At 44.6% G+C, this 17,749-nt stretch overlaps 1 protein-coding gene and 1 non-coding gene across 2 annotated transcripts; both read left to right on the forward strand.

Annotated features, from left to right (window-relative positions):
* Positions 1-13,025: 13,025 nt before the first annotated feature.
* Positions 13,026-14,949, forward strand: LOC119328568 (HMG1/2-like protein). Its single transcript, XM_037601539.1, has 8 exons — positions 13,026-13,132; positions 13,241-13,294; positions 13,399-13,512; positions 13,658-13,715; positions 13,889-13,933; positions 14,055-14,135; positions 14,237-14,359; positions 14,595-14,949. Exons 2-8 carry the CDS (start codon positions 13,251-13,253, stop codon positions 14,613-14,615), a joined length of 486 nt encoding a protein of 161 aa, XP_037457436.1. The 5' UTR covers positions 13,026-13,132; positions 13,241-13,250; the 3' UTR covers positions 14,616-14,949.
* A 1,401-nt stretch (positions 14,950-16,350) lies between these two features.
* Positions 16,351-16,422, forward strand: TRNAT-CGU. Its single transcript has one exon. It is a non-coding gene; the product is annotated as a tRNA-Thr (tRNA).
* The last annotated feature ends 1,327 nt before the right edge of the window (positions 16,423-17,749 follow it).

Consider the following 17,749-nt stretch of genomic DNA (forward strand, 5'->3'; position numbering starts at 1 on the left):
AATCCGTAGGTTTCGAATACTTATGTAACCCCAAAAATTCTAAAATAAATTGGTGGACGTGCGGAATTTGCCTATTAATCATCTGCAAAAAGAATAAACCTAATCACACTCCCCAGTAAAAAAATGGCAGCAAATCTCGTGAGCGCTAAAGTTTCTGTTTTTTACAGCAAGATCGCAAAAACTCCCCCCAAGTCTTCCCAAAGGTTCTACTTGGCACAAACACTAATTAAAAGCATAAAGCCACATCTAAACTGAAGCTAGATGAATTATTTATTACTAAACAGGAACAAAAAATAAGAAACAAAAATAAAATTGGGTTGCCTCCCAACAAGCGCTATTGTTTAACGCCCCTAGCTAAGCATAGAGATTTCAATGATGCTCACATGAAAGACAAGAATTGAAGCACAAAGAGAGCATCATAAATCATGTAACAAGCACATCTAAGTCTAACATACTTCCTATCCATAGCCATCTTATAGGCAAACGAATTATCAAGGCAAGCAAAAACTAGCATATGCAAGGAAGCGGAAAGAAACAATGGCAATCTCAACATAGCGAGAGGTAATTTAGTATCATGAAAATTTCTACAACTAAATTTTCCTCTCTCATAATAATTACATGTGGGATCATAAGCAAATTCAACAAAATATCTATCACATCAAATATTTTCAACATGATCCACATGCATGCAAAGTTGACACTCTTCCAAAAAAGTTTGAATATCATTAAATAAAGTCATGACCTCTCCAAACCCACTTTTATCAAAAATACCATAAGATTGAACATTCTCCAAATATGTGGGATCTAATGTTGACACTATTCCAAACCCACTTTCAATATTATTGCAAACACTATTATCAATCTCATATTCATCATGGGGCTTAAATAAATTTTCAAGATCATAAGAAGAATCACCCCAATCATGATCATTGCAACAAGTAGTAGACATAGCAAAACTTGAAGGAAATATGCCCTAGAGGCAATAATAAAGTTATTATTTATTTCCTTATATCATGATAAATGTTTATTATTCATGCTATAATTGTATTAACCGGAAATATAATACATGTGTGAATACATAGACAAACAGAGTGTCACTAGTATGCCTCTACTTGACTAGCTCGTTGATCAAAGATGGTTATGTTTCCTAACCATAGACATGAGTTGTCATTTGATTAACGGGATCACATCATTAGGAGAATGATGTGATTGACTTGACCCATTCCGTTAGCATAGCACTTGATCGTTTAGTTTGTTGCTATTGCTTTCTTCATGACTTATACATGTTCCTATGACTATGAGATTATGCAACTCCCGTTTACCGGAGGAACACTTTGTGTGCTACCAAACGTCACAACGTAACTGGGTGATTATAAAGGTGCTCTACAGGTGTCTGCGAAGGTACTTGTTGGGTTGGCGTATTTCGAGATTAGGATTTGTCACTCCGATTGTCGGAGAGGTATCTCTAGGCCCTCTCGGCAATGCACATCACCTAAGCCTTGCAAGCATTGCAGCTAATGAGTTAGTTGCGAGATGATGTATTACGGAACGAGTAAAGAGACTTGCCGGTAACGAGATTGAACTAGGTATTGAGATACCGACGATCGAATCACGGGCAAGTAACATACCGATGACAAAGGGAACAACGTATGTTGTTATGCGGTCTGACCGATAAAGATCTTCGTAGAATATGTAGGAGCCAATATGAGCATCCAGGTTCCGCTATTGGTTATTGACCGGAGACGTGTCTCGGTCATGTCTACATAGTTCTCGAACCCGTAGGGTCCGCACGCTTAACGCTACGATGACAGTTATATTATGAGTTTATATGTTTTGATGTACCGAAGGAGTTCGGAGTCCCGGATGAGATCGGGGACATGACGAGGAGTCTTGAAATGGTCGAGACGTAAAGATCGATATATTGGACGACTATATTCGGACATCGGAAAGGTTCCGAGTGATTTGGGTTTTTTTCAGAGTACCGGAGAGTTACGGGAATTCGCCGGGGAGTATATGGGCCTTATTGGGCTTTAGGGGAAAGAGAGAGGAGAGGTTGGGCGCCCCCCAAGGCCTAGTCCGAATTGGACTAGGGGGAGGGGTTGCGCCCCCTCCTTCCTTCTCTTCTCCCTTCCCTTGCCTTGACTCCTACTCCTACTACTTGGAAGGGGGGGGGGGAATCCTACTCCCGGTGGGAGTAGGACTCCTCCAGGGCGCGCCATAGGGGCCGACCCTCTCCCCCCTCCTCCACTCCTTTATATACGTGGCCAGGGGGCACCCCATAGACACAACAATTGATCTCTTGATCTCTTAGCCGTGTGCAGTGCCCCCCTCCACCATAATCCACCTCGATCATATCGTAGCAGTGCTTAGGCGAAGCCCTGCATCGGTAGAACATCATCATCGTCACCATGCCGTCGTGCTGACGACACTCTCCCTCAACACTCGGCTGGATCGGAGTTCGAGGGACGTCATTGAGTTGAACGTGTGCAGAACTCGGAGGTGACGTATGTTCGGTACTTGGATCGGTCGGATCGGGAAGACGTACGACTAATTCCTCTATGTTGTGTCAACACTTCCGTTGCCGGTCTACGAGGGTACATAGACAACACTCTCCCCTCTCGTTGCTATGCATCACCATGATCTTGCGTGTGTGTAGGGAAATTTTTGAAATTACTACGTTCCCCAACAATGGCATCCGAGCCTAGGTTGTATGCGTAGATGTCATATGCACGAGTAGAACACAAGTGAGTTGTGGGCGATATAAGTCATACTGCTTACCAGCATGTCACACTTTGGTTCGGCGGTATTGTTGGATGAAGTGGCCCGGACCGACATTACGCGTACACTTACGCGAGACTGGTTTTACCGCCGTGCTATGCACACAGGTGACTAGCGGGTGTCAGTTTCTCCAACTTTAGTTGAACCGAGTGTGGCTACGCCCGGTCCTTGAGAAGGTTAAAACAACACTAACTTGACAAACTATCGTTGTGGTTTTCGATGCGTAGGTAAGAACGGTTCTTGCTAAGCCCGTAGCAGCCACGTAAAATTTGCAACAACAAAGTAGAGGACGTCTAACTTGTTTTTGCAGGGCATGTTGTGATGTGATATGGTCAAGACGTGATGAGATATAAGTTGTTGTATAATATGATCATGTTTTGTTGAAGATATCGGCAACTGGCAAAAGACTTATGGTTATCTCTCTATTGCATAAGATGCAAGCGCCAAATAATTGCTTTACTTTATCGCTATGCGATAGCAATATTTGCAAGAGCAATTGTTGGCGAGACAACCATGTGACGACACATTGATATAGATCAAGATGATGGAGATCATGGTGTCATGCCGGTGACGATGGAGATCATGACGATGCTTTGGAGATGCATATCAAAGGCACAAGATGATGATGGCCATATCATGTCACATATTTTGATTGCATGTGATGTTTATCTTTTATGCATCTTATTTTGCTTAGTTCGACGGTAGATTTATAAGATGATCTCTCACTAATTATCAAGGTACAAGTGTTCTCCCTGAGTATGCACCATTGCGAAAGTTCTTCGTGCTAAGACACCACGTGATGATCGGATGTGATAGGCTCTACGTTCAAATACAACGGGTGCAAAACAGTTGCACACGCGGAATACTCAGGTTAAACTTGACGAGCCTAGCATATAACAGATATGGCCTCGGAACACGGAGACCAAAAGGTCGAGCGTGAATCATATAGTAGATATGATCAACATAGTGATGTTCACCATTGAAACTACTCCATCTCACGTGATGATCGGACATGGTTTAGTTGATTTGGATCACGTGATCACTTAGAGGATTAGAGGGATGTCTATCTAAGTGGGAGTTCTTAAGTAATATGATTAATTGAACTTTAATTTATCATGAACTTAGTCCTGGTAGTATTAGCATATCTATGTTGTAGATCAATAGCTCGCGTTTAGCTCCCCTGTTTTATTTTTGATATGTTCCTAGAGAAAACTAAGTTGAAAGATGTTAGTAGCAATGATGCAGATTGGATCCGTGATCTGAGGTTTACCCTCATTGCTGCACAGAAAAATTATGTCTTTGATGCACCGCTAGGTGACAAACCTATTGCAGGAGCAGATGCAGATGTTATGAACATTTGGCTAGCTCAATATGATGACTACTTGACAGTTGAGTGCACCATGCTTAAACGGCTTAGAATCGGGACTTCAAAGACGTTTTGAACGTCATGGACCATATGAGATGTTCCAGGAGTTGAAGTTAATATTTCAAGTAAATACCCGAGTTGAGAGATATGAAGTCTCCAACAAGTTTTATAGCTAAAAGATGGAGGAGAATAGCTCAAGCAGTGAGCATGTGCTTAGATTGTCTGGGTACTACAATCGCTTGAATCAAGTGGGAGTTAATCTTCCAGATAAAATAGTGATTGACAGAATTCTCTATTCACCATCACCAAGTTAGTAGAACTTCATGATGAACTATGATATGCAAGGGATAAATGGAAACAATCCCCAAGCTCTTCGTAATGCTGAAATCGACGAAGGTAGAAATCAAGAAAAATATCAAGTGTTGATGGTAGACAAGACCACTAGTTTCAAGAAAAGGGCAAAGGGAAGAATGGGAACTTCAAGAAGAACGGCAAGCAAGTTGCTGCTCAAGTGAAGAAGCCCAAGTCTGGTCCTAAGCCTGAGACTAAGTGCTTCTACTGCAAAGGGACTGGTCACTGGAAGCGGAACTGCCCCAAGTATTTGGCGGATAAGAAGGATGGCAAAGTGAACGAAGGTATATTTGATATACAGATTATTGATGTGTATTTTACTAGTGTTCGTAGCAACCCCTCGGTATTTGATACTGGTTCAGTTGCTAAGAGTAGTAACTCGAAACGGGAGTTGCAGAATGAACATAGACTAGTTAAGGGTGAAGTGACGATGTGTGTTGGAAGTGGTTCCAAGATTGATATGATCATCATGGCACACTCCCTATACTTTTGGGATTAATGTTGAACCTAAATAAGTGTTATTTGGTGTTTGCGTTGAGCATGAATATGATTTGGTCATGTTTATTGCAGTACGGTTATTCATTTAAATAAGAGAATAAATTGTTGTTCTGTTTACATGAATAAAACCTTATATGGTTACAAACCCAATGAAAATGGTTCGTTGGATCTCGATTGTAGTGATACACATATTCATAATATTGAAACCAAAAGATGCAAAGTTAATAATGATAGTGCAACTTATTTGTGGCACTGCCGTTTAGGTCATATTGGTGTAAAGCGCATGAAGAAACTCCATGCTAATGGGCTTTTGGAATCACTTGATTATGAATCAGTTGATGCTTGCGAACCATGCCTCATGGGCAAGATGACCAAGACTCCGTTCTCCGGAACAATGGAGCGAGCAACAGATTTGTTGGAAATCATACATACTGATGTATGTGGTTCGATGAATATTGAGGCTCGCGGCAGGTATCATTATTTTCTGATCTTCACACATGATTTGAGAAAATATGGGTATATCTACTTAATGAAACACAAGTCTGAAACATTTGAAAAGTTCAAAGAATTTCAGAGTGAAGTGGATAATCATCGTAACAAGAAAATAAAAGTTTCTACGATATGATCGCAGAGGTAAATATTTGAGTTAAGAGTTTGGCCTTTAGTTAAAACAATGTGAAATAGTTTCACTACTCACGCCACCTGGAACACCATAGTGTAATGGTGTGTCCGAACGTCATAACCGTACTTTATTAGATATGGTGCAATCTGTGATGTCTCTTACCGATCTACCACTATCGTTTTGGGGTTATGCATTAGAGATAGCTGCATTCACGTTAAATAGGGCACCATCTAAATCCGTTGAGACGACAACGTATGAACTATGGTTTGGAGAGAAACCTAAGCTGTCGTTTCTTAAAGTTTGAGGTTGCAATGCTTATGTGAAAAAGTTTCAACCTGATAAGCTCAAACCCAAATCGGAGAAGTGCATCTTCATAGGATACCCAAAAGAAAATGTTGGGTACACCTTCTATCACAGATCTGAAGGCAACATATTCATTGCTGAGAATGGATCCTTTCTGGAGAAGGAGTTTCTCTCGAAAGAAGTGAGTGGGAGGAAAGTAGAACTTGATGAGGTAATTGTACCTGCTCCCTTATTGGAAAGTAGTTCATCGCAGAAATCTGTTCCTGTGACTACTACACCAATTAGTGAGGAAGCTAATGATGATGATCATGTAACTTCAGATCAAGTTACTACCGAACCTCGTAGGTAAACCAGAGTGAAATCCGCACCAGAGTGGTACGGTAATCCTGTTCTGGAGGTCATGTTACTTGACCATGACGAACCTACGAACTATGAGGAAGCGATGATGAGCCCAGATTCCACGAAATGGCTTGAGGCCATGAAATCTGAGATGAGATCCATGTATGAGAACAAAGTATGGACTTTGATTGACTTGCCCATTGATCGGCGAGCCACTGAGATTAAATGGATCTTCAAGAGGAAGACGAACGCTGATAGTAGTGTTACTATCTACAAAGCTAGAATTGTCGCAAAAGGTTTTCGACAAGTTTAAGGTGTTGACTACGATGAGAGTTTCTCACTCGTATCTATGCTTAAGTCTATCCGAATCATGTTAGCAATTGCCACATTTTATGAAATCGGGCAAATGGATAAACAAAACTACATTCCTTAATGGATTTATTAAAGAAGAGTTGTATATGATGCAACAAGAAAGTTTTGTCAATCCTAAAGGTGCTAACAAAATATGCAAGCTCCAGCGATCCATCTATGGACTGCTGCAAACATCTCGGAGTTGGAATATACGCTTTGATAAGTTGATCAAAGCATATAGTTTTATACAGACTTGTGGTGAAGCCTGTATTTACAAGAAAGTGAGTGGGAGCACTACAACATTTCTGATAAGTATATGTGAATGACATATTGTTGATCGGAGATAATGTAGAATTATTCTGCAAAGCATAAAGGAGTGTATGAAAGGGTTTTTTCAAAGAAAGACCTCGGTGAAGCTGCTTACATATTGAGCATCAAGATCTATAGAGATAGATCAAGATGCTTGATAAGTTTTACAATGAGTACATACCTTGACACGATTTTGAAGTAGTTCAAAATGGAACAGTCAAAGAAGGAGTTCTTGCTTGTGTTACAAGGTGTGAAGTTGAGTAAGACTCAAAACCCGACCACGACAGAAGATAGAGAGAGAATGAAAGTCATTCCCTATGCCCCAGCCATAGGTTCTATAAAGTATGCCATGCTGTGTACCAGACCTATTGTATACCCTGCCCTGAGTTTGGCAAAGGAGTACAATAGTGATCTAGGAGTAGATCACTGGACATTGGTCAAAATTATCCTTAATGGAATAAGGACATGTTTCTCGATTATGGAAGTGACAAAAGGTTCGTCGTAAAGGGTTATGTCGATGCAAATTTTGACACTGATCCAGATGACTCTAAATCTCAATCGGGATACATATTGAAAGTGGGAGCAATTAGCTAGAGTAGCTCCGTGCAGAGCATTGCTGACATAGAAATTTGCAAAATACTTATGGATCTGAATGTGGCAGACCCGTTGACTAAACTTCTCTCACAAGAAAAACATGATCACACCTTAGTACTCTTTGGGTGTTAATCACATAGCGATGTGAACTATATTATTGATTCTAGTAAACCCTTTGGGTGTTGGTCACATGTCGATGTGAACTATGGATGTTAATCACATGGTGATGTGAACTATTGGTATTAAATCACATGGCGATGTGAACTAGATTATTGACTCTAGTGCAAGTGGGAGACTGAAGGAAATATGCCCTAGAGGCAATAATAAAGTTATTATTTATTTCCTTATATCATGATAAATGTTTATTACTCATGCTATAATTTAACCGGAAACATAATACATGTGTGAATACATAGACAAACAGAGTGTCACTAGTATGCCTCTACTTGACTAGCTCATTGATCAAAGATGGTTATGTTTCCTAACCATAGACATGAGTTGTCATTTGATTAACGGGATCACATCATTAGGAGAATGATGTGATTGACTTGACCCATTCCGTTAGCATAGCACTTGATCGTTTAGTTTGTTGCTATTGCTTTCTTCATGACTTATACATGTTCCTATGACTATGAGATTATGCAACTCCCGTTTACCGGAGGAACACTTTGTGTGCTACCAAACGTCACAACGTAACTGGGTGATTATAAAGGTGCTCTACAGGTGTCTGCGAAGGTACTTGTTGGGTTGGCGTATTTCGAGATTAGGATTTGTCACTCCGATTGTCGGAGAGGTATCTCTGGGCCCTCTCGGTAATGCACATCACCTAAGCCTTGCAAGCATTGCAACTAATGAGTTAGTTGCGAGATGATGTATTACGGAACGAGTAAAGAGACTTGCCGGTAACGAGATTGAACTAGGTATTGAGATACCGACGATCGAATCTCGGGCAAGTAACATACCGATGACAAAGGGAACAACGTATGTTGTTATGCGGTCTGACCGATAAAGATCTTCGTAGAATATGTAGGAGCCAATATGAGCATCCAGGTTCCGCTATTGGTTATTGACCGGAGACGTGTCTCGGTCATGTCTACATAGTTCTCGAACCCGTAGGGTCCGCACGCTTAACGCTACGATGACAGTTATATTATGAGTTTATATGTTTTGATGTACCGAAGGAGTTCGCCCGGATGAGATCGGGGACATGACGAGGAGTCTCGAAATGGTCGAGACGTAAAGATCGATATATTGGACGACTATATTCGGACATCAGAAAGGTTCCGAGTGATTCAGTTATTTTTCGGAGTACCGGAGAGTTACGGGAATTCACCGGGGAGTATATGGGCCTTATTGGGCTTTAGGGGAAAGAGAGAGGAGAGGTTGGGCGCCCCCCCCCAAGGCCTAGTCCGAATTGGACTAGGGGGAGGGGTTGCGCCCCCTCCTTCCTTCTCTTCTCCCTTCCCTTGCCTTGACTCCTACTCCTACTACTTGGAAGGGGGGGAATCCTACTCCCGGTGGGAGTAGGACTCCTCCAGGCGCGCCATAGGGGCCGGCCCTCTCCCCCCTCCTCCACTCCTTTATATACGTGTCTAGGGGCACCCCATAGACACAACAATTGATCTCTTGATCTCTTAGCCGTGTGCGGTGCCCCCTCCACCATAATCCACCTCGATCATATCGTAGCGGTGCTTAGGCGAAGCCCTGCGTCGGTAGAACATCATCATCGTCACCATGCCGTCGTGCTGACGAAACTCTCCCTCAACACTCGGCTAGATCGGAGTTCGAGGGACGTCATCGAGTTGACCGTGTGCAGAACTCGGAGGTGCCGTACGTTCAGTACTTGGATCGGTCGGATCAGGAAGACGTACGACTAATTCCTCTATGTTGTGTCAACACTTCCGTTGCCGGTCTACGAGGGTACGTAGACAACACTCTCCCCTCTCGTTGCTATGCATCACCATGATCTTGCGTGTGCGTAGAGAAATTTTTGAAATTACTACGTTCCCCAACAAAACTAGCATCCCCAAACTTGCGTGTGCGCATAAGGATTGAAGATGATCCAAGTAGAACACTTTATGTGGATCCCTATCAATAGATTTTTAGCAAGCAAATAGAAGGCACATGGAAACACAAACAAAGATACATACGGGAAGAAGGCGAAGAAAAGGCAAAGGTTTTCGAAAATCGTTTTAGAAGTGGGGGAGAGGAAAACGAGAGGCGAATGACAAATGATGTAATGCGAGGGATAAGAGTTTATGATGGGTACTTGGTATGTCTTGACTTGTGCGTAGACGGCGCCAAAAATGGCTAGTTGTTGGTAGATCAAATCTTGACTTGACTTGGTGCAACCTCCCCGGCAACGGCGCCAGAAATCCTTCTTGCTACCTCTTGAGTATGCGTTGGTTTTCCCTTGAAGAGGAAAGGGTGATGCAGCAAAGTAGCGTAATTATTTCCCTCAGTTTTTGAGAACCAAGGTATCAATCCAGTAGGAGGTAACACGCAAGTCGCCTAGTACCTGCACAAACAAACAAGAACCTCGCAACCAACACGATAAAGGGGTTGTCAATCCCTTCACGGTCACTTACGAAAGTGAGATCCGGTACAGATAATAAGATAAATATTTTTGGTATTTTTATGATATAGATTGGAAAATAAAGATTGCAAAAAAAAGGTAATAGAAATAGCAAGTTGATAGGAAAATAATATGATGGAAGACAGACCCGGGGACCATAGGTTTCACTAGTGGCTTCTCTCAAGATAGCAAATTCTATGGTGGGTGAACAAATTACTGTCGAGCAATTGATAGAAAAGCGAATGATTATGAGAATATCTAGGCATGATCATGTATATAGGCATCATGTCCGCGACAATTAGACCGAAACGATTCTGCATCTACTAATATTACTCCACACATCGACCGCTATCCAGCATGCATCTAGAGTATTAAGTTCATAAGAACAAAGTAACGCATTAGGCAAGATGACATGATGTAGAGGGATAAACTCAAGCAATATGATATAAACCCCATCTTTTTATCCTCGATGGCAACAATACAATACGTGCCTTGCTGACCCTACTGTCACTGGGAAAGGACACCGCAAGATTGAACCCAAAGCTAAGCACTTCTCCCATTGCAAGAAAGATCAATCTAATAGGCCAAACCAAACTGATAATTTGAAGAGACTTGCAAAGATATTTAAATCATGCATAAAAGATTTCAGAGAAGAATCAAATATTGTTCATAGATAATCTTGATCATAAAGCCACAATTCATCGGATCTCGACAAACACACCGCAAAAAGAATTACATCGAATAGATCCCCAACAGAATCGAGGAGAACTTTGTATCGAGATCCAAAGAGAGAGAAGAAGCCATCTAGCTAATAACTATGGACCCGAAGGTCTATGGTAAACTACTCACACATCATCGGAGAGGCTATGGTGTTGATGTAGAAGCCCTCCGTGATCGATTCCCCCATCGGCGGGGCGCCGGAAAAGGCCCCAAGATGGGATCTCACGGGTACAGAAGGTTGCGGCGATGAAAATAGGGTTTCGTGGTGCTCCTGGATATTTTCGGGGTATATGAGTATATATAGTAGGAAGAAGTACGTCGGTGGAGCTGCGAGGGGCCCATGTGGGTGGGGGGCGTGCCTACCCCCTGGGCGCGCCCTCCTGCCTCGTGGCCTACTCGCTTCTTTCTTGACGTCCACTCCAAGTCTCCTGGATCACGTTTGTTCCAAAAATAACTCTCTCGAAGGTTTCATTCCGTTTGGATTCTGTTTGATATTCTTTTTCTGCGAAACACTGAAATAGGCAAAAAAAAGCAATTTGCACTGGGCTTTTGGTTATTAGGTTAGTCCCCAAAATAATATAAAAAGGTATATTAAAGCCCATTAAACATGCAAAACAGATAATATAATAGCATGGAACAATAAAAAATTATAGATATATCGGAGACGTATCAGCGAAGCATTATAAATTTTGAGCTATGTCACACGGCAAATTTTTTCCCGTTTCTATTTCACAAATTAAGTTTCTTTTTTTGCATGACATTTTTATTATTAAGATAAGAGATTTTTATTATTATCAAGAGATGACATTTTAATTATTAAAGATATATGCCATTTTTTATTGTTAAGACATGTCATTTTTTATTTGTTAAGACATGCCATTTTTATTATTAAGAAAAGACATTTTTTGATCATGGCATTTTCTTCTTCTTCGTTGACACGACAACTGAAACTATAGGAGCACGCCAAGTATACATACAATTTTTTACTATCCATGGTTAGTTTCAGATATTAGATATTTTCATAAATTCAGAGCATGTAATTTCAAAATTTGGCTTTTCTCTATGTTTTATAAGAATTTTTTTATTCATGGCATTTTCTAAATAAAAAACAGTTAACACGGCCCCTTGGGTCAGTCGGGGTCGCCCCCAGCAAACGATCAGAAATGGCCCATGGAAGTTTCTTTTTTTTGTTTTGTTGAGGAAGACCATCACGACTAACTTTATTAATCTCAAATAATAATTTTTCATCGTTCACATGTTAGTGACCGCCGGGAGCTGCTCGCTCTAGCGAATGAATCGTTCGACGGGAGCAGTTCCGAGGCGATCGATTCCTAGCTATCAGTGTCCACCAAAAATTGATTGAAACTCTCTGACCATGAGTATTCATGTTTATTTTTGAGACAAATTACGAGTATATTCATCTTGTGAAAACTCATAACAGGTTCCATCTCCATACCCATGGATCCGGCGGCAGGCCAGGCCACAACAAACCAGCAGTAAACTCGTTTCCCTAAAAAAAAAAGCAGTAAACCCGTAAAAAACCGACAGTAAAACGTCATTTCCGGTGAAGATGAGGCTGATCGTGGTGACGTCACCGTGACCAAGTGCAGAGACAAAACCACATGAAACTGAGAATGCGTTGGAGAGCATGCCCGAGGCACGCATGGATCGGCAGCGTTCGTCGCGCGGCGAAAGGAGGCAGTTCGAACGGGGCGGATCGGCGCCTCCAGCGGCCGGAGCGAGGCCGCGCCGTGCGCCATAGGAAGCACAGAGTGAAAGCACAGGCGCCACCCCGCTCCTCCGTCGCGGCGGGCCGGCCAACCGCGGCAGATCTCGCGGATCGGTGACGTGGCGTTAGGCCCCAGCGCCCCCCGCGCGTGGCACATGCAAAAATATCGGCGCGGCCCCAAATTTCCAAAATCCCGCCCAAGCCCCTGCGCGCGCGCCCTCACGCCCGGGTCCCTCCCGTCTGGGATAATCGCGTTTACGCCCCTCGCGGGTTGTACTGGGCGGCGGCCCGCCCCTCTACCCACCCGCGTGCTCTACATGACATCCCGGCCCCACCAGGCACCCGGCCCCGCGGGTGACCGCTGGGTAGGCGGGACGGAGTGAGGAAAGGTTGCGATCGGTCCGAAAATTCGAATTGGGAGTTGTGGGCGGGCCCTCGGAGATGGGGCGGAATCGCGGATACGCCCTCGGGCGGGCGAGCGCTTCTTATCCCCTCGGCGCAACGCAGCGTTAGCCCAGCCCAGCCTTGTCTGCGTCTCCTCCTCCTTTCCCCAACCCAGACCAGGAGCGCCCTCCCTCCCCCGCCCCCTCCCCCCAGGTGAGCCTCCCTCGCCGGCGCCCGATCCGCCGCCGAATCGCCTCGATTCCTCGCCGCTCCGCCCGATTCCGGCCCGTGCCGTCGCTGATTTCGTGTTTTTCGGCGCAGGAAACCAGCCATGAAGGGGGCCAAATCCAAGGGCGCCGCCAAGGCCGACGCCAAGTAAGAAATCCGATTCGATTCCTCTTGTGTTTCTGGTAGATCTGCTGGCGTGGTTAGGGTTCTGACGATCTGTGCTGTTGTGGTGGTGGTCTCGTCTCGTGTAGGTTGGCGGTGAAGAGCAAGGGGGCGGAGAAGCCGGCCGCCAAGGGGAAGAAGGGCAAGGCCGGCAAGGACCCCAACAAGCCCAAGAGGGCGCCATCCGCCTTCTTCGTCTTCATGTACGTCCTCACCGCAGATGGATCCCCCTTTGCTTCCTTCCTTCCTGTTACCCTGCTCAGATTCTGTTTTTCTGTTGCTCTTCTAACCGTGCTTCCCGGGCGGCCGTTGTTCTGAACCTGATGCTTGTTGGTTGGTTGCTATCAGGGGCGAGTTCCGCGAGGAGTTCAAGCAGAAGAACCCCAAGAACAAGTCCGTCGCCGCCGTAAGTTCCATCCAAATTTATCCCCTCTCCCGATTTGCTCTGTGTACCAGCATGTAGTACAAATTTATCTGCCAGGTGCTGTAGGTTGGTAATTCTAGAAAAAATTTAGGTGCTATAGATTGGATCATGATCTGGGAACTGATTAGTTGCTTCCGCTGTGATTTTTCACTCAGGTCGGCAAAGCGGCCGGTGAGAGGTGGAAGAGCTTGAGCGAATCGGTGAGCTTTTGTACCTGACCCTGCTTCTGATTAACCCTAGCTTGTTAGGTTTGCCCGATTTGTCTGTCGATGTGTATGGATGTGTATGCTGACACGCAACTTCTGTGGGTTTGCTTTGCAGGAAAAGGCCCCCTATGTGGCCAAGGCCAACAAGCTCAAGGGCGAGTACAACAAGGCCATTGCTGCCTACAACAAGGGCGAGGTAGTGACTTGCCGAACCCACCCTGCGATTTAACCTTGCTGCTTTGTCTGATTGATGATGTTTGACTGAGCTAATCTTTGCTCTGTGGTTTGTTTGTTCAGAGCGCTGCTGCTGCTGCCCCAAAGAAGGCTGCGGCCAAGGAGGTAGAGGAGGAAGATGAGGAGGAATCTGACAAGTCCAAGTCGGAGATCAATGACGACGATGATGATGAGGGCAGCGATGAGGTATAAACTACACAACATCCTGTATACCGTCTCTTGAATTAGCTTATGGTACTTGCTAGGCATGCTTATTGCTTGACCAGAATGCTGCATTATTCCTTAGCTGTAGATTGTAAGTGTAGATTGATGGTATTGGGTTGAAGGCCTGAGGCTGTAGTAGGCAATTAGAACAACCACCTGTTAAGTAAGATCTGTTGTAGTGCATGTTCTGAACATAAGCCTGTGCTGAACATTGCAGGACGAGGACGATGACGAGTGAAGAAGACGCATCTTGTCAAGGCTGCTCCGGCGGACAAGTCGGGAGCTGCTGTGCGAGAACGGACCTGAGCATCTCCACTAGAATTATCCCAAGTTTCACTTCACATCGTGATGTTGTTTTACCTTTTTCCTGTCATTGTCCTGCTATAACGGATAGCGCTCCCTGTTGGCGCCGCCGCCGGCGGGGATGCCCTAGTGGTGGAGGGTGTATGTCCTCTTCCGCGGGGTGCCCCTGCTTGTACCTAGATGGTTACTCTTTCCGTCCACTGTCACCGGCTAACATTGTGATAATATCAGTCTGGGTAATGTTAGATTAAGCTGTTGTCCTCCCCTGCCATGCATTCGCGTGTATGATTTGTTCCTTATGCTTGCTTGGTTGGTTCTGTGATTGCTGCTGCCCTTTTGCAAGTGTTGGTGGCATGGCTGCTGCGCTGTGATGTGCTGTGCTGTGCTTGGTACTCTAACAACTTTGTAGGTTAAATTCGTTGCCGTGTATGCCCTGTGCTGCAGTGCCATGCTGCTGTGCGAGTGGTATTCTTGTTTTGAAATGGCTTAGTATTGAACATCATTTTGGTAAGGAGGTGGTATTCTATAGGAAAAATTAAATTCCTATGAACGCATTCTCCTTGTCTTCCACTTTCCATATAGATTATAATGAACTCGAATGAAAAATAAAAATCTTATGATGGATTTAAGATGCACGTCATCTCGTTTTGACATGGACTAGCTGGGTGGAGTGATTGGTTGGTCGTGGACAATCTTGTTCACCTTGCTTTCAAAATTACAGGCCTGCATGTTTGCTGGTAGTTGTAGTACCAATTATAGCGAAATCTTTCTATTTGATTGGCGTTGGTACATGGAACAGTGCATGGAACAAGCACATGTTGGTGCCCAGCCAATCATCGATCGGCCACTGGACTCGGACCACAGATCCTTGCAACTCGAAAGAACGAAGTACTTCCGTCGTGGTTCTGTATTCCAATGTCAAAACTCTCAAGACGTTGGAGTTGGATTAGGCATGCGCTCATCAGGAGATTGGTGTTGGCATGTTGTTGTTCAGTGGCAGTACCTGCCACTCTTTGCATTTCTATCGCTATCGCTTCTTGGCATTTCTCCCCTTTTGCAGCCAATCATTGGCAGTAGCATACCGCATTTTCGACAACTTGCAAGGATTCGCCGCCGCGAAGGCGAATTCTCCATCCAGTGCTGGCCGACGTCGTGGCCGTGTTGCGTGGCTCGTACGACCGTCAACCGTGCGTCGCCTCCCCCAAAGGGCAGATGCCATCCCAACCCATCCAAGCTCTCTGCGTTGAAAACAATGGCGGAATGCCGCTCGTTCGTGAGTGAAGGAAGATATTTGTATAGGCTGGAAATGAATGTATGGAGGAGGAGCCGTATATCTGCTGCTGGAGGCAGGCATCCATGAATGCGAGCCTCTGAATCTGGGCCCGGGCCGACATGCCTGTCCGGCCGCATTTACGAGCCTGCGGGGAGTACCACGTACTGTACGTGAGGCTTTGCATTTTGATTTTTGTTGTCGATGACTATACAGTGCTGCTGCTGCTGCTGGATCTGTCCCGTGGTTTCAAATTCGAACTCGCTCGCTCCGGTGAGTGCGTCGGACGTGTCTGTCAGCGGTTAACCGTTCCGGTGGGCGGGGCGGGCGGATTGGTGCTGGAGGGGTTAATCGGGGTGATTAAATTAAGGACGTTTCAGAGGAGTGAAGACCACAGCGGGCCTCCGTAGCATAGTGGTAGTGCGTTCCCTTCGTAAGGGAAAGGTCGTGAGTTCGATCCTCACCGGGGGCTTCCATTTTTTTTATGTTTCGTTTTTTTCTTGTTTTTTTTATGTTTCGTTTTTTTCTTTCTTGCATTGTATAAATTGTTTCAGCGTCTGCCGTAACACTCCACTTTTTGGTCATTGACTTTAAAGAATGATTAATGGAATAGTTTCGTTGCTGGGAGTACTGCTTAATTTTACATCCTACTATATGGACTGCTGGCTTGCTTGCTGTCCCATGCAGGACGAAAGCGGGCGCTCACGGATGTGGCAAAATTCGCCCGATAAGCTCCACGTTCTTCAGGACGGATCTTTCTTCTCCCGTCTGTCTTCACGCATCATGATTAGGCTCGTCATCGGCGGTGTATGCATTTGGGAAGCTTTGAGTCCCGCCACTTGGGGCAGTTCTTTTACGGTAGTCAGCGCCCACAAGGACAAAGCCAGTCATCCAGAAGCGCGAGGTGACGAGGACTCGACTCGTGGGCCAGCAGCCTCGCGGCCCACTCGCGATCGACGACTTCCCCAGTGGCTTGCAGGCCCAGACCGGGCCCGTTAAGGGCGTACGCTGATATACGCGGTGTGTGTGCTTTGCGTGTGGATTGGGAAAGGAGTTGGTGGCTTCGGCCATGGCTAGTGTGTGGCGTGCGTGAGCTTGTGCATACCTCATGGTGAATTAGCCACAGATCTGAGATCAGATACAAGTTATATCCTCACAACGGTCTTCTAAAATAAGCTGAAATAAGCCGCCTCCTATCCAAATTAATCTAAACCTAAAAGCCCAATCAACTTTTTCAAAAGCTTACTAATTACGATTTGACTAGTAGATTTAAAAAATATATTTTTGGTTGGGCTTCTATAATAAGCTCGGTAGGAGAAAGCTTATTCTAGAAGCTCAAAAAAGCCACAAAAATAAGTGGCCCTGACAGCGGTGCCAGATGATGATGGTCTTCTGCAAGATGGCCACGACCTTTGCTTCTTCTCCTGACCTGCATGTCAAAAGGGTGGTAGGTGAGCTATGGTTCTCCGTCCACAGCTGTCACTTCTCGTGAGATCTGGTACTGCAGCGGTGACGACCTTGTTGGCCCAAGTGATATTCTCTCCGACATCGGCAAGGCTGTTCAGAGTTGGAGCTCAGTGTTGCAAGATAACTCAATTGCAATCTATGCTTTATTTGCGGGGCTCTTCTTGTAAACATGTTGGACATAGTTGAAAATTTAGTTTTCAGTTGGGTCCTCGTGTGAGTTGTATGTGTTTTTTGTTTATAACATATAGAGCAACTCTCAGTCCTTCTGAATCCTTCACATGTTCCAAACAAAAAAAACTTAATTTGGCCACAATGATGTATTTTTGTATGAG

The sequence above is a fragment of the Triticum dicoccoides genome, chromosome 7A, assembly GCF_002162155.2.
Source record: "Triticum dicoccoides isolate Atlit2015 ecotype Zavitan chromosome 7A, WEW_v2.0, whole genome shotgun sequence".
NCBI lineage: Eukaryota > Viridiplantae > Streptophyta > Magnoliopsida > Poales > Poaceae > Triticum > Triticum dicoccoides.